Source organism: Cetorhinus maximus, chromosome 4, assembly GCF_964194155.1.
Source record: "Cetorhinus maximus chromosome 4, sCetMax3.hap1.1, whole genome shotgun sequence".
In the NCBI taxonomy this organism is placed as follows: Eukaryota; Metazoa; Chordata; class Chondrichthyes; order Lamniformes; family Cetorhinidae; genus Cetorhinus; species Cetorhinus maximus.
The window spans coordinates 155,756,368-155,778,055 of NC_135882.1; the positions used below are offsets into that span (position 1 = coordinate 155,756,368).

Here is a 21,688-nt window from a genome sequence, read left to right on the forward strand (position 1 = left end):
CTGAGACCTGTTGCTTGCAATTCCTGTGCTATGTGGGAACTTCAGGACACTTTTTACATGACTTGGGTGACCACATGTGTAGGAAGTTTCTCCAGCTGCTCCAGCTGAGCTCAGGATTTCTGAGTATTCCAGGGTGTAACTTTTTTGGGATGTTTAACAGTGACATTATAGCATAAAAAGGGAAGTGTTCATCAGTGCTGTGATTTCAAGAAGAATGCTGTCTGTGGGGATTTCAACAGTGTACCTTTTGGAGGAGTAGGATATTATGGACAGCATTTTTTAGCTTTCCTTGTTTAAATGCGTATTGCGGATGGCAAAAGTTGCTATCAGCTTCACAGTATCCCTAATAAAATCAAAAACTGCTGGAAAAATCAGCAGGTCAGGCAGCATCCATGGAGAGCAACAGAGTTAATGTTTTAGGTTGGTGACCTATCGTCAGCACTGAAGAAAGATAGAAATGTAAGGGTTTTTAAGCCAGTAGAAGAGGGGAGGGAGAAGGAAGAACGGAGGAAAGGTCTGTGATAGGGTAGCAGCCAGGGGAGATGAAATAGCAGAAGGTTTCATGACACAGCAGCCTAAGAGTTGAAATAGTAATAAAGAAACTACCCCCCTTCCACTGGCTTAATAAGTCTCTCATTTCTTTCTATCTTCAGTCCAGATGAAAGGTCATCAATCTGAAACATTAACTCTATCTTTTCAAAGATGATGCCTGACCTGTTGAGCTTTCCCAGCGTTTTTTGTTTTTTATTTCTGATTTCCAAAATCCGCAGTATTTTGCTTTTGTATCACAGTATCCGAGTTAGCATCTATGAGGTCAGTTCTAATACTTCAGTTGAAATTAATTAATTAATTCAGAAATGCAACAGTTGAACGTGGAACTTCTTGTCCTGTTGTATGATTCAATAATCTCAATGAACTCATTGAAACTAGTTTATTTCAAATAAGAATCCTGCATTCCAGTGTACTAATTGAAAAGGGACATGAAACATCCAATGAAGCTCTTTTCTCAATCAATATTTGAGCATGATAGAGCTAACAGGTGAACACTACATGTTAATTAGATTGTGGTAGTCATTGATGGTAAAAGTGCGGTAATTTTGACATAAATGTATTAGTTTTATTTTTATTCCTATATGTTAGTCTTTTTTGACTCTGAGATAGGTAATGGAGTTTTTAATTAGCACAAATTGATATTACGGGTTGCATAGTACCATCTTAAGAGTCATTGAAAAATATACGGCACAGAAGGAGACCATTTGGCTCGTTGAGGCAATGCCGCTTCCTGAAGCATTCCAGTCAGCCCCACTGCCCCGTTCGATCTCTGCAGCCCTGTAAGTTTATTTGCTTCAAATGCCCATGCAATTTCCTTTTGAAATCATTGATTGTTTCCACTTTCATCACCCGCGTGGGCAGAGTGTGTCAGATCATTGTTACTTGCAGCGTAAGAAAGTTCTTCCTCACATTCCCCTTGCACCCCTTGCCCAAAATCTTAAATCTGTGTCACCTATTCCTTACACCATCAGTTAATGGGAAAAGCTTTTCTTTGTCTACCTTATCGAAGCCTGTCATAATCTTGTGCACCTCTATCAAATCTCCCCTCAATCTCTTTGTTCCAAGGAGAACAAACCCAGCCTTTCCAACCTAATCTTGTAACTAAAATCCCCTATCCCTGGAACCATTCTGGTAAATTTCCTCTAGGCCCTCTCAAGAATTTTCACTTCTTTCCTAAAGTGTGGCGACCAGAACTGGATGCAATCCCTCTAGTTAGGGCCTAACCAGAGCTTCATAAAGTTCAGAATGACATTCTCACAGTAATGTATTTAACTTAATGCAATCAAAAGAAAACTTGCTTTTGAAAAGCATCCAGAGAATCACATTATTTCAAAGTGGATACAGTTCAACTGTTCCTATAACCTGGGTATTGACAAGGTTGTTTGAGGATTTTTAGGATTCTGTATATTATTGTCTTGTGGGAGGATTCTCTCTGATCTATGAAACTAAATTTACAGAGAGCCATTCTGTTGAAAATGTAGAGATTTTCTTTGTTTGGTGTTGTGTTCTTAATTTTTATTTGTTTGTTTTCTACAGTTTTGTTCAGGCTCTGTCTGCATTTAAAATGTAGTTTAAATCCACATATTCTGTTTTGCTGAAATAAAGGTCTTAAATAAATACTCGAGCACCATTTGAATTGTATAATGTCAAATCAGCAGTGTTTATTGTATACCTGCTAGTTAATAGCCATTTTGACAGACACTGCAGCTTAATGTTTTGCGATGGTAATGCATGATTGTAGATGACTGCAGTGTGCCACTAGGCAATGCCATGTTCAACTCAATTTTGTAGAAGAAATTTCTGTATAGGATATTTCAATCGGCATGCACGCACTGGAGCTGCATAGATTGAAGGTAACAACCGGGACTCGTTTCTTTTTAATTAGCTTGTTAGAAAGCTGGATTTTTACTTGCATGAGGAGAATTGCTGGGAGTTAAAACTGATATTCCTTTCGTGGATTTTCATGCTGAATGTTTGGTTCAGTGTTGCAGATCACTCCCATAGACAAACTTCCTGCCCCTTTGACTTGGAGTGCGTCTGAACCTGACCAATTTTTGTTGAAATGATAGTGAGTTTCAGGGTTTGTATGACAGAACTCTGTATATTGGCTACAGGAATTTGTTGCCATTTTGTTCCGTTTTGAAGGTGGACTAAACTAGATGATAGTTTTATTTTAAAGAAAAAATAATTAAGTGAACAGTTTACTGTATATTAATGTCACAGCTTCACTCTCCTCCTCGATACCTAAAAGAGGACATACAGTTTCTCTCTATGCATAAGAATTTGAAACAAAAGCTGTGAAATTTCCTGCAGATTCAGTCTGACTTAACATCCCTGCTGAACTGGCACAAACTTGAAACACAGCATTCTATTTCGGGAAAAATAAAAGCTAAGCACACAAAGCCCAATATAATCCTATGATTAGAGACTCCTGTCCACTTGTTGTGGTCAGAAAACCACTGCCAATCAGTGATATTGCCCCTTCTCAAATGTTTCAAATATGGCTATCATTCAAACTCACTATGCAGGCTGAGTCTAATTCTTTGAATTGTGCCAAGGTAGTTTGGGATTACCTCTGCATGTCTGAACAGAAGACTCTAAAGGACTGCAATCCCTTATTAAACAGATAAATAATTATGGACACTGGCAAGGATAATTGTTTCCCTGTTTGCATTTTGGATTCTCTCTCTCAGCTCACTATAAAATATATAAGGTAAATTAATTTCTCTGCACTCAGCCTGCATGAGCAATGAAAACACCCTTGTTGGACAGAAACCACCACTTGTGCAATTAAGATAAAAGCAAAAAACTGCAGATGCTGGAAATCAAAAATAAAAATACCTGGGTAAACTCAGCAGGTCTGGCAGCATCTGCGGAGAGGAACACAGTTAACGTTTTGAGTCCGTATGACTCTTCAACAGAACTAAGTAAAAATAGAAAAGAGGTGAAATATAAGCTGGTTTAAAAGGGGGGGGGGGGGGGGGAACAGGTAGAGCTGGATAGAGGGCCAGTGATAGGTGGAGATAGCCAAAAGATGTCATAGACAGAAGGACAAAGAAGTGTTGAAGGCGGTGATATTATCTAAGGAATGTGCTAATTAAGGGTAGAAAGCAGGACAAGCAAGGTACAGATAGCCCTAATGGGCGTGGGGTGGGGTGGGGTGAAGGGAAGGGATCGAAATAGGCTAAAAGATAGAGATAAAACAATGGATGGAAATACATTTAAAAATAATGGAAATAGGTGGGAAAAGAAAAATCTATATAAATTATTGGGAAAAAAAGGGGGGGATCGGAAAGGGGGTGGGGATGGAGGAGAGACTTCATGATCTAAAATTGTTGAACTCGGTATTCAGTCCGGAAGGCTGTAAAGTGCCGAGTCGGAAGATGAGGTGCTGTTCCTCCAGTTTGCGTTGAGCTTCACTGGAACAATGCAGCAGGCCAAGGACAGACATGTGAGCACGAGAGCAGGGTGGAGTGTTGAAATGGCAAGTGACAGGGAGGTCTGGGTCATGCTTGCGGACAGACTTGTGCAATTAAGTTGAACTTGTATCGTAGTATGAAGCCTATTTTCTGGGCTTTGCAGAAAAAATATTGAACCCTTTGTATATTACTCCTTGCAATGAATTTCAAATCAAAATCCAATGCAGACAAAATTGCATTTTTGTCACATTTGGTGTTAGCCATATAGTTAACATTAGACTTTTTAGTAATTTGGTTTTATTAAAATGTAATTAGTGGTTGCATGACATTCCTTGAGTAAATCTCTGTGCTGAGCCCAATCTGCATAGAGTGCTTTAAAAATTCCACTTTGTATGGATCCAAGAGACAGAACTAGCTGCGCCTCTACCCAAGCTTTTCCAATACAGCTATAACACTGAGATCTAGATGATGAAGTGGAAATATATCTGCTGTCCACAAGAAACAAAATAATTGAGCTAATTACTGCCTCTTCAGTTTACTCACAATCAGCAGTGAAGTAATGGAAGATGTTGTCGATGGTGCTCTCAATTGCCACTCACTCATCAATAACTGACTAACTGGTGGCCAGTTTGGGTTCTGCCAGGAGCACCTGGCTCCAGCTTTGTTTCAAACATGGGCAAAAATGCAGAATGACACAGGTGAGGTGAGAGTGACTGCCTTGGACATCAAGGAAGCATTTGACTAAGTGTGGCACCAAGGAGCTGTATAAAACCAAAGTTGATGGGGATCAGGGAAGGAAACTCTCACTGGCTGGAGTCATATCTAGTACAAAGGAAGATAGTAGCAGTTGGAGGGGGTGACAGGGAAGTGGGCAATCATCTCAGTCCCAGGACATTGTTGCAGGAATTCCTCGAGTGTCCTAGGCCCAATCATCATCTGCTGCTCCACCAATGCTCTTTCCTTCATCATAATATCAGAACTGAGGATATTAGTTCATGATTCAATTGACAAATCCTCAGATACTGAAGCAGTCTGTGCCCAATGCAACAAGTCCTGGACAACCAATCAGGCTTGGGCTGATGTGTCAGGTAACATTTGTGTCAGCCAAGTGTGAGGCAGTGACCAACTCTAATGAAAGAGAATTAAACCATAACATTCAAAAGCTCTATCCTGGGTCTCACCATTGACCAGAAACTTGGTTGGACCAGTCATATAAATACTATGGCCACAAAAGCAGGTCAGAAGCTGGGAATTCTGCAAAGTCTTTACACCATCTACAAGGCACACAGCAGGAATGTAATGAAATTCTCCCCACTTGCCTGGATGAGTGCAGTTCCAATATTATTCAAGAAGCTTGACATTATGAAGGACAAAGCAACCTACTTGATCAACCTATTCACCACCTTAAAAGTTCACTCCCTCCACATTGTGGTTGCAGTGTGTACCTTCTACAAGATGCGCTACAGTAACTTGCCAAGACCTTTTTGGCAGCTGTCAAACCTGTGATCTCTCTCACCTAGAAGGAAATGGCACCCCCTTCAGGTTCCCCTGCAAGTCACGCACCATACTGACTTGGAAGTATGTTGTTGTCCCTTCATTATAGCAGGGTCAAATTCCTGGTATCCTTTACTGAATAGCACAGTGGGAGCATCTTCATGATATGGATTGCAGCTGGGGGACTTGTATATTGCATTTTTCATGACCGCTAGATGTCTCGAAGGGCGGAATTTTCTAGCCCTGCCCGCCATCGAGATCGTCCGGTCCCACTAAAAGTCAATGGACTTTTGACTGGGCTGTTGAACCTACCATGGCGGCTCCTGTCATGACGGGGTCAGAAAGTCCTGGCCAAAGTGCTTTACAACCACGGCAGTACTTCTGAAGCCTAGTCACTGTTGTAACGTAAGAAATGCAGCAGCCGATTTGCACACAAGAAGCTGAGCACTGTGATAATGATCAGATAGTCTCTTTTTTATGATGATTGAGAGATAACTATTAATCAGGACATGGGATAACATCCCTGCTCATCTTGAGTACCGTGGAATCTTTAACACATCCACCTGCGAGGCTAGACAGGGCCTCGGTTTAACACCTCATCTGAAAAACCTGTACTGTACTGTAGTGTCAGCCTTGAGTGGCACTTGAACTCACAACCTTCTCACTCAAGAAAGGAATTTGCTACTAATTGAACCACCATGAAATGAAGTGAATGGCCTGCATGGGGATTGAACCCATGACCTTGGCATTAGCAGCACCACATTGACCTACCTGACTTGTATTGTTTTGTTTTTAAACGCATCTTAAGGCATTGATTGCTACAGTTTGGGTAAGAGAGTGTTAATTTCTTTGTAAAAATCTAATTTTATTTGTATTTAGCATTTAATTAATATTTACTGTCTAAATTTGAAATTTCCCAGCATTAAGCAGGGTTTCAGGGCTCTGTTGGAAGAGCAGCTGAGGTTAGCTAATTAAGGAAAGCAGCTCAAACCAGTTTTTCTGTAACTGGGGTCAGTTTACTCAATAGTTTGAGAAGAATATTTAAACAGACATTTCAGTGCGACTTTGAACAGAGTGCTGGAGCTTGGTGATTAAAGGAGTTAGGTGAGAAGAGGAAGCAGGTGTTCGTTTGTTTTTGCCTTTTCTGACTTTTTCACCCTGTAGGAATTGGTCCTTGCTCGACTACACGGGTAGAAGATAGCTCTTTGGTGAGTACGTGGTAACTGGTTATGGTCTATTCTATTCCTAAGGTTTAAAATAATATACAAACTGCTGGTAAGGTTAATAAAATATATTGAAAAATACAAATAATTAATTGAATAAAATAATTTAAGCAGTTAATAAGGACACATTAAGGATGGCAGGACAGGTCATGTCATGTCAGCAGAATGTGGGAGCTCCTGGATGCAGGGCAAACGTGTCTGCAGTAAATGTTTGCGGCTTAAGGAGCTTCGGCTCAGAGTTATTGAGCTGCAGATACTGTGTCGTGCCTGGGGCGGGGGGTGTGTGGAAGTTAACTGGATGCTTTGTATCAGTAGGCAGTCCACCTCTTAGGACAGGGCCTTCTGATTTAGTTAGTCGTCAGGGACAGGAGAGTGTGACTGCGAGTGAGGCAGGTAAGGGGACCCAGAGGGCAGAAGCTTCAGCCTTTGCTTTTGTCCAATCGGTTTAAGGTCCTTTCAGCTTGTTTGGATAAGAGCAGGATGGATGAGCTGACGGACCATGGTACAGGAGGCCATTCAACTGGGAGGAGCAAAAGGAATGTAGTGATAGAGGGGACAGTATAGTGAGGGGGTTTGACACTTGTCTGTAGCAAAAAACTGCTGTTGCTAGGCTAAAGGCTCTTGCTGCTGGTTAAAAACACTAGAAGGCTGTGTTGCCTGCCCGGTGCCAGGGTTCAGTTCACCTGCTCAGGGTTGGAGAGGAACTTGCAGTGTGAGGGGGAGGATCCAGTCCTCGTGGTCCATGTAGGTACCAATGACATGGGTAGAACTAGGAAATGGGTGCTGCATAGTCAGTATGACAAGCTAGGCACCAAATTAAGAAGCAGAACTTCAAACGCAATAATCTCTGGATTATTACCTGAGCCACGTGCAAATTGGCATAGGGCAATTAAGATTAGGGAAATGAATGCGTGGATCAAAGGCTAGTGTGGGAGAAGTGGGTTCCAGTTCGTGGGGCACCGGCACCAGTGTTAGGGCAAATGGGATCCGTACTGTTGGGACGGTCTACACTTGAACTGTGCTGGTACCAGCGTTCTAGCAAGCTGCACAACTTGGGAAGTAGAGAGAGTTTTAAACTAAACACTCTGGGCAAGGGATCAAATTTGGGAAGATGTGGTAAATCAAATAGTAGAGACAAGGCAAGAGAGAAAGGTATTAATATGGGAAATGATAAACAAACTGTGACAGGAATAGATAGAGTACAAAGCTAGGAGTACATCAGGTAAGACTAGAGGTTAGAAAAATAATAGGACAAAACCCAAGGCTTTATCTAAATGCATGTAGCATTTGTAATAAAACAGTTGAACCGAGTGTGCAAATAAAAATAAATAAGTATGATCTGATAGCCATTACAGAGACATACACTCACACAAATATACAAAACAAACACAGTCCCCTGCAGAGGCTGGAGGATGGGAATGTTTCTTTTAAAAGGATAAAATTTGAAGAGAACTTGACGCTGTTGATCAAACAGAATTCTGGTCACAATAGATCTGGAAGTTCTCTTAGATGGATTTGTTCGTGAAACTGTCCTTGATGACACTTTCTTATCACAACTTTGTGTTGTGACTACTTCTGATGAGACGTTTCTGAGGAACGTTTAACACAAAGGTGGGAGACAGAGTGTTTTCCTTGCAGCTTGCTTTGAAGGCACACCCCTCTCTGCCTGAGAGTTTTAAAGACTAAGATGTTCAAAGACTACTTCTCTTAGACCAATCAGCAAGAGTCTTCGGTCCGTGCGCAAGCATGACCCAGGCCTCCCTGTCGCTTGCCATTTCAACACACCACCCTGCTCTCATGCCCACATGCCCGACCGTGGCCTGCTGCAGTGTTCCAGTGAAGCTCAACGCAAACTGGAGGAACAGCACCTCATCTTTCGACTAGGCACTTTGCAGTCTTCCGGACTTAATATTGAGTTCAACAATTTCAGTTCATGAACTCTCTCCTCCATCCCCACCCCCTTTCCGATCCCCCTTTTTCCAATAATTTATAATTTTTTTTTAAAACAAATATATTTTTCTTTTCCCACCTATTTTAAAATTTATTTCGATCTATTGTTTCATCTCCACCTTTTAGCCCATTTCGATCCCTTCCCCCCCCACCCCACCCCCACTAGGGCCATCTGCCACTAGCTTGTCCTGCTTATTACCCTTAATGCCCCCATTAGCACATCCTTTAGATAATATCACCACCATCAACACCCCTTTGTCCTTTTGTCTATGACATCTTTTGCAGTCTCTTCTTGGCCTCCACCTATCACTGGCCCCCTATTTAGCTCTACCTGTCCCACCCCCTCTCTACCAGCTTAGAACCATAGAAAAGTTACAGCACAGAAGGAGGCCATTTGGCCCAGCCCGAGGACACCCAGGTGCCCTTTCTAATCCCACCTTCCTGCACCTGGCCCATAGCCCTGCAGCTTACAGCACTTAAGGTGCAGATCCAAGTTTCTGCCTCTACCACCAACTTGGGCAGCGAATTCCAGACACCCACTACCCTCTGTGTAAAAAAGTTTTTCCTCATGTCCCCCCTACACCTTCCACCACTTATCTTGAATCTATGTCCCCTGGTTCTAGAATTTTCCATCAAGGGAAACAATCTTATCCTGTCCACTCTATCTATTCCCCTCATAATTTTGTACACCTCAATCAAGTCACCTCTCAGCCTTCTTTGTTCTAAGGAAAATAACCCCAACCTATCCAATCTCTCCTTGTAGCTACACTTTTCTAATACTGGCAACATTCTTGTAAACCTCCTCTGCACTCTCTCCAGAGCTATTACATCCTTCCTTTAATGTGATGACCAGAACTGCACACAATACTCCAGTTGTGGCCTCACCAATGTTTTATACAATTCCAACATTATATCCTACTTATATATTCTATACTTCTGCCAATGAAGGAGAGCATTCCATATGCCTTCTTTACAACCTTGTCTACTTGAACTGCTGCCTTCAGGGACCTGTGTACTTGTACACCAAGATCTCTCACTTCATCTACCCCTCTTAGTATATTCCCATTTATTTTGTAATCCCTATAACTGTTTGACCTCCCTAAATGTATGACCTCACATTTCTCTACGTTAAAATCCATCTGCCACTTTACCGCCCACTCCACCAACCCATCTATATCGTTTTGGAGATTATGGCTATCCTCTACACTATCCGCTACTCGGCCAATCTTCGTGTCATCTGCAAATTTCCCAATCGTGCCCACCATGTTCACGTCCTATTCGTTAATATATAACACAAACAGCAAGGGTCCCAACACCGAGCCCTGTGGAACATCACTTGAGACAGCTTTCCATTCGCAAGGGCATCCATCGACCATTACCCTTTGTTTCCTGTTACAAAGCCAACCTTTTATCCAGTTTGCCACATTACCCTGAATCCCATGGGCTTTTACTTTCCTGACCAATCTGCCATGTGGGACCTTGTCAAATGCCTTGCTAAAATCCATGTACACAACATCCACTGCACTACCTTCATCAACCCTTCTTGTCACTTCCTCAAAGAATTCAATCAAATTTGTGAGGCAAGACCTTTTAACAAATCCATGCTGACCATCCCTGACTAGTCCATGCCTTTCCATATGACAGTTAATCCTATCTCTCAGGATTGATTCTACTAATTTGCTCACCCCCAATGTAAGACTAACTGGCCTATAATTGTTTGGCATTTCCTTTGATCCCTTTTTAAACAATGGAACTACGTTTGCATTTCTCCAGTCCTCCGGTACTTCCCCTGTATAGTTCATCTAATTTCTATATTTTTTAGTTCTGATGAAGGGCCATACGGACTCGAAACGTCAACTGTATCCCTCTCCGCAGATGCTGTCAGACCTGCTGAGTTTTTCCAGGTATTTTTGTTTTTGAACAAGAGTCTTTAGCCTGGCAACAGCAGTTAACATAGATACGCAAAGTATCTCTTCTCTCTCCAGGCCTTCTCCGCTGGACATCTCTGTTGACCCGTGATTTCTTGAAGAATTACATAGTCACAGCCCCAAATTAATATTGCAAACTTCAAAAAAAAACCCAGAAGGCAGAATGTCCAAAATTGAATGTCCTTCAAATTTTTCAATAACGGGTTCCTCTCACCTTTAAGGTGCCACATCAAAGGTTATGGCAGAAAAGGAAAGCTCATGGTGCAGGGGGCAACATATTGGCATGGATAGAAGATTGGCTAGCTAACATGAAACAGAGAGGAGGCATAAATAGGTAATTTTCTGGTTGGCGGGATACAACAAGTGATATGCCACAGGAATCAGTGTTGAGGCATCAACTTTTTACAATTTAAATAAATGACCTGGATGAAGGGGCCGAACGCTTGGTTGCTAAGTTTGCTGATGGTACAAAGATAGGTAGGAAAGTAAGTTGTGAAGAGGATATAAGGAGGCTACAGAGAGACAAAGATAGGCCAGGTGAGTGGGCAAAGATCTGGGAAATGGAGTATTATGTGGGAAAATGTGAAATTGTCCATTTTGGAAGGAAGAATAAAAAAGAAGCATAATATCTGAATGGTGAGAGATTGCAGAGCTTTGAGATTGAGGGCATGGGTGTCCTCGTGCATGATCTCAAAAGGCTGGCATTCAGGTACAGCAAGTAATTAGGAAAACTAATAGAAAGTTATCATTTATTGTGAGGGGAATTGAATATATAACTAGGGAGGCTATGCTTCAGTTATGGGCATTGGTGAGACCACATCTGGAGTACTGTGTACAGTATTGGTCTCATTTAAGGAAGGATGTAAATGCGTTAGAAGCAGTTCAGAGACAGTTTACTAGACTAATACCAGGAATGGGCTATAATATTCCAAAATTCAATAAGGGGGTGGAGGCAGAAAGTAGGAAATTATAGGTCAGATAGTTTAACGTCTGTCGTTGGGAAATTTTTGGAATCCATTATTAAGGAAGTAGTAATGGGGCATTTGGAAAGTCAAAATGCAATCCATCAGAGTCAGCATGGTTTTATGAAGAGTAAATCGTGTTTGCCTAATTTGCTAGAGTTCTTTGAAGATGTGACAAGCAAAGTGGATAATGGGGATCCTGTAGATGTAGTATATCTGGACTTCCAGAAGGCCTTTGATAAGGTGCCGCACAAAAGATTAATACACAAGATAAGATCACACGGAGTTAGGGGTAATATATTAGCTTGGATAGAAGATTGGCTAACCAACAGAAAGCAGAGAGTCGGGATAAATGGGTCTTTTTCTGGATGGCAAGCTGTAACTAGTGGGGTGCCACAGGGTTCGGTCCTTGGGCCCCAACTATTTATAATCTATATTAATGACTTGGATTCAGGGATAGAAGGTACTATAGCTAAATTTGCAGATGACACCAAAATAGGTGGGAAAGCAAGTTGCAATGAAGAAATAAGAAATTTACAAATGGATATGGACAGGTTAGGTGAATGGGCCAAAATTTGGCAGATGGAGTTTAAGGTGGATAAGTGTGAGGTTATCCATTTTGGTCGGAAGAATAAAAAGGGGACTTATTATTTAAATGGAGAGAAACTTCAGAATGTTTCAGTGCAGAGGGATCTGGGTGTCCTCGTGCATGAAGCGCTGAAAGCTGGTATGCAGGTACAGCTGGTAATAAGGAAGGCAAATGGAATTTTGGCATTTATTGCTAAAGGAATAGAGTATAAAAATAGGGAAGTGTTGTTGCAACTGTACAAGGCATTGGTGAGACTGCACCTGGAGTACTGTGCACAGTTTTGGTCCCCTTACTTGAGGAAGGATGTAGTTGCACTGGAGGCGGTTCAGAGGAGGTTCACTAGATTGATTCCAGAGATGCGGGGCTTGTCTTATGAGGAGAGATTGAGCAGTTTAGGCATATACTCGCTAGAGTTTAGAAGGATGAGAGGAGATCTAATTGAGGTATATAAGATGCTAAAGGGGATAGACAAAGTAGACGTGGAATGGATGTTTCCCCCTCTGGGGCATTCTAGAATGAGAGGCCATAGTTTTAGGCGAAGGGCTGGTAGATTTAAAATCAGAGGTGAGGAGGAATTACTTTTCTCAAAGGGTCGTGAATCTGTGGAGTTCACTACCTCAGAGTGCAGTGAATGCTGGGATGCTGAATAAACCTAAAGGAGGAGATAGACAGATTTTTAATTAGTAATGGGTTGAAAGGTTATGGGGAGAGGGCAGGAAATTGGAGTTGAGGCCGAAATGAGATCAGCCATGATCGCAATGAATGGTGGGGCAGGCTTGAGGGGCTGAATTGCCTACTCCTGCTCCTAGTTCTTATGGTCTTATAAGGGAAGGTTGGACAGTTTAGGCTTGTATCGACTGGACTTTCGAAGAGTAAGAGGCAACTTGATTGAAACCTTTAAGATCCTGAGGCGTCTTGATGGAGTGGATATGGATATGATGTTTTCTCTTGTGGGAGAATCAAAAACTAGGACTCATTGTTTAAAAATAAGGGGTTGCTCATTTAAGACAAAGATGAGGAGAAATTTTTTTTCTGAGTGTTGTGAGTCTTTGGAACTCCCCTCCTCAAAAAACGGAAGCAGAGTCTTTGAATATTTTTAAGGCAGAGGTAGATAGGTTCTTGATTAACAAGGGGGTGAAAAATTATCGGGGTTAGGTGGGAGGTTACAATGAGATTAGCCACGATCGTATTGAATGGCGGAGCAGGCTGGAGGGGCCGAGTGGCTTACTCCACCTAATTTGTATGTCCGTATATAAGGGTAATTAGGGATGGGCAGTAAATGCTGGCATTGCCAGTGATGCCCACATCTGGTGAATGAATGACTGACTGAGCAAGATAACTTTCTTGTCCTGTGTATATCTGTTAAATCTAACACTTGAAAAGCTGGGCTTTACTTGTTGCATCCTGGATATTTATACTGATGAATCAACATAATTGCAGCATTAATGTTTTCCTTAGAGATGATATAATTAATTGTTATGCTTGGGCCAGGAATGTTACACAGTTAGTGTGTGCCAAGTACTTTTGGTTCTAGGAATGATTAGATTTTGTCTTCTCTGTTTAAGTCAGAAGTGTGTTGTCGGTTATGAATGTGCTTGGAATAAAATGCACATCAAACTACTGTGCATGCCAGAGTATAAGATGACTCCCACCCATTCCCCCTCCACTAAAAAAAAGTCTTAGCACTCCTTAACGGTGAAGACCAATATTAAGAAATTTACATTTACAAAAATTTGTACCTTCATGTCGGCATTCATTGGTCCACATATTTTCTCTTTCATGACCAGTATATTCTACACACTTAGTGTAAGTTGTTCTGCTTTGCTGTTCTAGCTTTCTGATATTTAAATGATGCCCCTCTTCCTGATTAAATTTACTGTTTTTAAGATGTCTGTATTTTTTAAAATCTTGGTGGATTGTATCTGATTTTTAAATCAGGGGAAACACCCAAGCACATTTGCTCCTCCAGCCCTGTGATGATTAATCAGCAATTCTCCCTCCCAATGCATGACTTCAGTCCAGCTTCCTGTTGCTGATTTGTAGCCAGAGACAACAGAAAGAAAGCAATCTTCTAGACAATCTTTTAGAAGGCTAGAAATATGGGTATGATAGCTTAGTGTTTGCAGTGCTAGAGTACCAACCTACTGGTTATGAATTCAAATTTTACAGTGGCATTTTATGAAACTGAATTCAATAAAGCTGGTTGTGTGTGGGTTAGGTTCAGAAAATAACCATGGAATCAGCCTTAAAAAAAAAATCTGGTTTCTGAATGCTTTTCGGGGGAGCGAATGCATGTTTGATTCAATAACTCAGGCCAACTAGGGATAGGTAATTGCCTGTGTTGTTCTCACCCCAGGAAAAGATTTATCAATGCCTAATCTGACACCACTATTCCTGGCCCTGACCTTTGACTGAAACTTTTTATGTACATAGTCGTATGTAGCCCTTTGCTCATTAACAAAGTAGCTTGAAACAGTTTCTGGCACTTTATGTAAGACTGAGAGTGATACAATTTTGTGGTTTAACCATCAAAGTGTGTTACATAGAATTACATAGATGGAAGTAGTCATCATTTTCTTGCTATAAAGAGAGCATGTATCAAACTGTATTTTGAAGTGAGGCTTTTTTTGACGTGTGTCTGTGTAAGAAAAACTGCCCGATTGAGGTTATATGTGCCAGGATTGGGTGGAGTTCAGCCTTCATTTCCTTATTTCTGTAAACAAACCCTGTGATCACTTCAGTAATATTTAGCTAAATTATGCAGTAAGGCTACTTTTTCCCCCCACATATTGTTTTTGTGTTGTAACTGAGTGGCAAATGTTTCCTTCGAAAGCAAAGCATGATCAGTTGGCTATAATGGTAAAATGAACAATGACTAAGATGCTGGGGAATTGGTTTGCTGACCTGCATAACCACATGGTATTATTTGTAATACCCAATTGATGTTGTCTCAAGGAATTGAAGCAAAATTGTGAATGCATACAAATTTTTGTACAGCTTGACCTGGGAAGGACAGCATAAATATAGATTCTATTCGAAAATTTTATTGTATCTGAAGAAGCATTTTGAGTCTCCAGTTATGTCTGTCACAGGTGATGGGTTCAATTCGAAGTGCAATGGAAATATCATGATATGTGTTGGAGTAACTGATGGACTTGGGTGCAATTTACCTGCATTACTTTGTTAGTTACATGTTAAATATCTGATTGACAATGTTTACTGTGAAAAGCAACTCTTGCTTGTAACTAAACTAATGAAACAGTTTTCAGTCAATCAAAATAATGACCAGTCTTAAAAAATGACTGCTCATGTCTTCAAAGAAAGAAAAAGATTGAAATTAAAACAATGCTGGAAATACTCAGCAGGTCAGGCAGCAGCTGTGGATACATGTTAACTCTGTTACTCTCCACAGCAGCTGCCTGACCTGCTGAGTATTTCCAACATTTTCTATTTTAATTCTGATTTCCAGCATCTGCAGTACTTTGCTTTTGTATTAAGAAAAGTTTGAAACATGTTGCATTTGAGACTTCAACAGCAGTTGGTAAGAGGAAAGTGTTCATGCTAGCAGGAGACTTGCAAAGGGAGAAATACACAGCTGTGGTTTATTGGTTACAAGTATAACAAAGTAAAATATTTACAGGAAGACGTGATGGAACTTTCGACCTTGTCTGTAGAATACTGCATATCCTATCCTGTTTAATCACACCATGTAAATAGAACTTAACAAAATATATCCAGTATGAAGAGTTTTCTTTAAAAATATGCCAGTGAATTAGCTCTCTCCTGTCCCAATTTTTCTTTTTTTTCTTTCTCGGAGCTGATGACTCTTGCTGAAATAAGGTTCTTATGGGTGGCGGCAGGCCTTAAGTAACTCTGCAGTAGTGGAAACTTGTGCAAGTTCACAAATTGAATGCTGGATGCCAACTCTTGATTTAAGCTTTTGGTTACTTGCCAGAATATTGCCTTATGTAGCTCATTCAAGTTTTGCTGTATAACTTCATCATAGAGGACATTGCAACTGAGTTATACAAGAGCACTTTCTAGTAAGGATCACTAGAAAACAGGATTATGCACCCTGCTTTATTTTGCTCACTCCCCTACTTCCCATGCACAGAGGCGCTGAGACCGTTTAAGTGGCTGCCCCATATTGAGATTAGTTAACTTCATAGAGACTGGCAGTCAAAACTGTGGCCTTTTGGTATGTTGGCTAAATGCTGCACTACTTTGGCCTGTTTTTCATGCAAATCTATTAAGGTAGAAGTGGTTTATTTTAGCTAACATATATTGTTAAATTTCACTTTTTTTGCAAGGGCTTCTCTTTTTCCTTCCCTCAGTTTTCAAACATTTGGATGAGTTCTTCTGATGTCGTTATGTGTCAGTAGTTTCAGTATGGGCATCTTGTATTTCATCTGGGTCAGGTGTTGAGAGCAATAAACTTGTTATAGTGCTTCTGAAGGAAAGGTTGGTCAAGATTCACTGAACATCAATCCTACCTGCTATGCATGTATCAATTATCCTTGAATATCATGTTATTGGTAAACTGAAAACCTGTCAACACTCAGTGTCATGGCTTACACTTTGGGTGAAATGTCAGCATACTTCTCGTGAAACTGTGCCTGGCGGGACAGCTACAAAAGATGGACGCTTATTGACAGTGCCAAATAACTTGCATCCTAAAAGATACAAGGGGCATTCTGAAACCATGGAAGATTTGCAAATTACGAATTATAGCCAGCACCTATACACCTTAAAACGTGGGACATGGCCTGAGATCACAGTTCAGAATGCTACATAGAGTTGCAACAACTTGTTTTTATAAAGCACCTATAACAGTCCCCCCAAGGTGCATTATCTTAACAGGCGCATTATCAAACAAAACTTTACACTGAAGCACATGAGATGATAATAGGACAGATGACCAAAAACTTGGCCAAAGAGGAAGGCTTTAAGGAAGGACTTAAAGGAGGAAAGAGAGGTGGAGAGGTTTCAGGAGACAATTCCAAAGCTTAGAGCCTCAGCAGCTGAAGGCACAACCACCAATGGTGCAGCTATCAAAATCAGGGATACTGAACAGGCCAGAACTCGAGGAGTGTAGATATCTCAGAGTGTTGTAGGGCTGGAGGAGATTTTAGAGATAGAAAGGGGCGAAGCCATGGAAAGATTTCAAACAAGGATGAGAATTTTAAAACTGAGGCCTTGCTCAATTGGGAGCCAATATAGGTCAGCAAGCACAGGGATGATGGATGAAGGGAATTTGGTGTGAGTTGGGACATGGGCAGCAGAGTTTTGGATGACCTGAAGCTCACAGAGTAGAATGTGGGAAGTGGTCAGGAGTGCTTTGGGATAGTCTAGAGGTTTCGGAGGCTTGGAGTAAGCTTCCAGAAGCAGATAAACTGCGGTAGTGGTAGAGTTGGATGATGTTTTGGGTTGGAAATAAGACCATCCTGGAGCTGGCACAGATATGTGTTCAGAAGCTCATTGTCAGGTCAAATATGACACCAATAGTCTGTGAATAGTCTGGTTCTGCCTCAAGCAATTGCCAGGTAACCTGCCTTTCAACCCAACCAGTCTCTGGTGTTTTATGTTCACTTGAGCCTCTTCCCATCTTTTCTCATCTAACTCTATTAGCATAAATCGCTATTCCCTTCTCCCTCATTTGTTTGTCTAGCTTCCCCTTAAATGCACATATACTATTCACTTCACTTACCTCTATGGTAACTATATTTTTTAAACCCTAGTGCTTGATTAACTTTTTTTTCCCTTAAACTTTATTGACCTCCATTGCTACTTTAATGATTTGAATATTTGTGCACCCAGATCCTTTTCTTGCTCTACCCTATTTAGATTCAGCAGTATGTACTTCATCTGAGTCTGAGTCATGATGACTTATGAATTCCTGCCTGTACCTGAGCTATGAATTCCAACTCCCCATCTCCCCATGGCAGCTGCTCATGCTGGTATTGGGGTTTGAATTACCCCTGCAGCTGCTGTCTTTACCAATTGGAGTTTGAATCATTGCTGCAGTTGCTTTTACTGCTGATATTGGGGCTTGAATTGCCCCTGCAGCTACTGTCCCTGCTTTCAAAAATAATGCATGGCAGAAGTTGTGCAAGCAACTGACTGCACTTGGACCCAGAAGATACATATGCATCCGACCACCCTCACAGTTCATTCGTCTGTTGTCTTGAGAATGTTGTGAAGAACAGGTTCCAATGCACAGTTACTGTATTTGGCCTATGAGTTTCGTTGTTATTTCTGCTTCCAAATTGAAGTTCTTAGCATTTTTGCAGGTGATTAGGCACTGATTATAATCTTAATAGGTTCTTGAGCAAGATTATTGGGAAAATGTTCACCAGGAAAGATTTGAGCAAATGGTTGCTAAACCCAAGCATAATCGTATTCCTGGTATGTAGCAATGAATCTTAGGAGAAAGCATTCCTGCTATATATATGACCTGTCCATAATGAAGTCCACATTATGGGAGTGGTTTCTGTGTGTTCGGTCACAATCTGACCCCACCTCCAGCCCACTCTGTCAACAAAAAAGCCACCCAGGATGCCAAGCCTCTAGGTATCACCAAGATCAAGGCTTCAAATGGGTGGCTGGACTCATTCTGCAATTATCACGCCATCTCCTTTCAAGTCATTTCAGGTGATTGTACCATCGTCACCCCGCTATTGTCAGTGACTGGAAGCAATGTCTGGCATCCAAGATTGAAATATATGAACCAAGGAACGTCTGTTACATGGATGAGACCAGCATGTTTTTCTGTGCCTTGCCCAACTTCTGGGTCATTGCTGGCTCACCATCTTCAGAAAGCAGTGTAAACACAGCCACACACTGACTTCTGCAAAGCTGTGGGGAAGTTCACCAAGTCTCTGGCTCTCAACCTTGCTGTTCAACCCAGGTGTTTTTGTAGCTTTTTTAGATTCATTCTTGGGATGGAGGTGTTGCTGGTAGGGCTAGCATTTTTTACCCATCCCCAATTGCTCTTGAGATGTTAGTGGTGAACCACTTTCTTGAACAGCTGCAGTCCATGTATTGTAGGGTACACCCACAGTGCTGTTAGGCAGGGAGTTCCTGAACATAATCATCCTTCCACACCCCTGGGAGCATAATTAGAAATCTGAGATAGACCAGTGTGTTTTTAACTTAATGGGGTAAGGACTACAGTGAAATGCACAGCCAAAACCTCTGGTCATTCTGTTTGTGAGCATCCATGCTGATTATTGTCTTTCCACTGTCAGTCTTGTGTTCTTCCAACTCAAAACCACTTCCATTCTTCAGCAAAGCTATAATCAAAACTGTGAAAACCCATGAGTGCAATTATCTCCTAAACTCTGTCGATATGAAGATCATTTCACAATCTGCATCCAGCCTGCAAGATTAATCATCCTCCAGTGAAATTGCCTGACTTCTGCAGTTGGATTGCCCCTGCACTACAGGTCAAACCATCTGCTGTCATCAAATCCTTCACCAACTGCAGCTTCCTTGTCAGTGTTGAAGAAACTGGGGAGTCAGCTGACATACTTGATCATTCTCCCCTGTCCATTCCCATGTCAGCTTGTCCCCTTTGACAGTGAAGCTCCTATTGAGGAATTGAACTGAGTTCTGAGAACAAGATTTCATTGACTCCTACTCTCGCCTAAGTGCCACAACCTGTGTTGATGACAATGATGATGCAGAAGGCGAGCAAGCAACTGACCCCATATGAGAAGTTCTCACATTCCAAGAAGTATTTTCCGTAATGTCCAAGATCAGTTACTTGTCTCCCACAAAAGCTATAACAGTTGTTTTCCTGCAAAGTGTAACCGATTGCTACGTAGAGTAAAAGGCAATACTGTCCAGGCATCAATCACTGACTAGCTTGTCAAGTGACTCTTAAATAATGAATGATGAATGTACAGTGTGATTTTAGTTGCATGAAAATAAGAATACTGCTGAATAAGAAATTTGTTGTTTTTGGATTAATTAGTATTTACCAGTAAAAATCATTTAGCCAAGTACCATATGAATAGCCTGCCTAACCAACTGATGACCATCTTCATACAATCTGGCTAAAAATGCTGTATGTATAGTGCACACAATGACCATATTGAAAATAAGGTCAAGTGCAAAAAAATGACAGCTTATGCTATTCCCTTAGCTGTAATTTACATATTTTGCTATATCATGGACTTATTGTGTTTTCAATGTTCTGTTCATCCCTCCCTAGTGCTGGTGGCTGTACTGTATGACCGGAAACTCAAAATTTATTTTAGTCCTTGGGTTATTGTACATTATAAAAATATTTTGCAAGGAGCAGCAGTATGATCACTGGGATTTCCTGATATATCTGATAAAAGAATTACCACCTAATCAGAAGCAAGTAACTAATCAGATGCAAAACGTAATTATTCCTACTGATTACTCACGCCAAAGGAATCGATTGTACTTGGAAAAATGTTCCTGCAGTACTGGGACATGTTTTGATCTGTCTTGCAGTCACGATGTTCCTGAAACATGGTGGAATGCTAATCAAGAGAGGATTTGTATTTGATAACAGAACAGTGGACAGGCTCCGATTCCCTGTACAGAAGATTTATGTTCTACAGTGAAAAATGCAATTTTTGGAATTTTTGAACTGTGCAGGTGGAGGTACGTGAGATACCAAACTTAAATTTCATAATCAAGAGCCTTGCATTTCTTCATTTTTACGTTTGGTGCTGTAAGTACAGCTTGTTCATTATGACCTGAGGTGTGCTGAATTGTTAAACATGACTTATGTTAATAAATAGCAGGCCCTGTATTTAAAAAACCTACTTGGCTATTTGATTCCTGTTCTTTTGTGAATTGTATTGTTCATGTAAATACCAGCCAGAGGAAAAAAAATTAAACTGAAAGCAAATTGCTGCATATGCTGGAAATCTGAAATGCAAACTGAAAATGCTGGAAACACTCAGAAGGTCAGGCAGTATCTGTGGTGAGAGCAAGGTAAAGTTAATTTTTCATATTGATGGCCTTCATCAGAACTGGGAGATGTTAAAAATGAACAGAGCCAGGGGATAAAAAACAGAAGAGGAATGTTTGGTCAGTGATTAAGTGAAGGACAGGAGATCATTAAATAACAGACATGATAATATTGTGATAGAAGAAGAGGATAATGAAAGAAATAGAAGATGTGTCAATGGCCATAGCAGATTAACAGAGGAGGAGGGATATGTGAAAAATCGAGCAAAGTGGCCTGGGAGTTTGGTGGAGGAGAAAAACAGGTGACAAGAATGCAGACTGTCTCACCAGCTGTGTACTGATGGGGGATAACCATCCTGAGCACTAGTTTGAAGTAATATCATCCCTTTTCAGTGAATATCATGATCGGAGAGAATACGTTACAATGGGGAATCTGAAGCTAGGCGTCTCCCATTCAAGATGAAGATGAGGAGGAATTTCTTCTGACTGATTAATCTTTGGAATCCTTGACTCCACCAGAGAGCAGTGGAAGCTTAGTCATTGAATATATTCAAGGCTGATTTAGACAGATTTTTGATCAACAAGGCAGTCGAGGGTTTGGGTGACAGAAATGAAAGTGTCA

At 41.1% G+C, this 21,688-nt stretch overlaps 1 protein-coding gene across 3 annotated transcripts in view; it reads left to right on the plus strand.

The window, feature by feature from the left end:
- Window positions 1–21,688, plus strand: part of LOC144679973 (focal adhesion kinase 1) — a 531,813-nt gene that overhangs the window by 10,319 nt on the left and 499,806 nt on the right. Inside the window, exon 1 of one of the 3 annotated variants that reach the window (XM_078540997.1) lies at window positions 20,650–20,754. The exons of the other annotated variants lie outside the window; for them this stretch is intronic. Coding sequence (XP_078397123.1) covers window positions 20,718–20,754 — 37 coding nt within the window. The 5' untranslated portion in view covers window positions 20,650–20,717. Of the gene's footprint in view, window positions 1–20,649; window positions 20,755–21,688 lie in introns of those variants that run through there. 3 annotated transcript variants of the gene reach the window in all.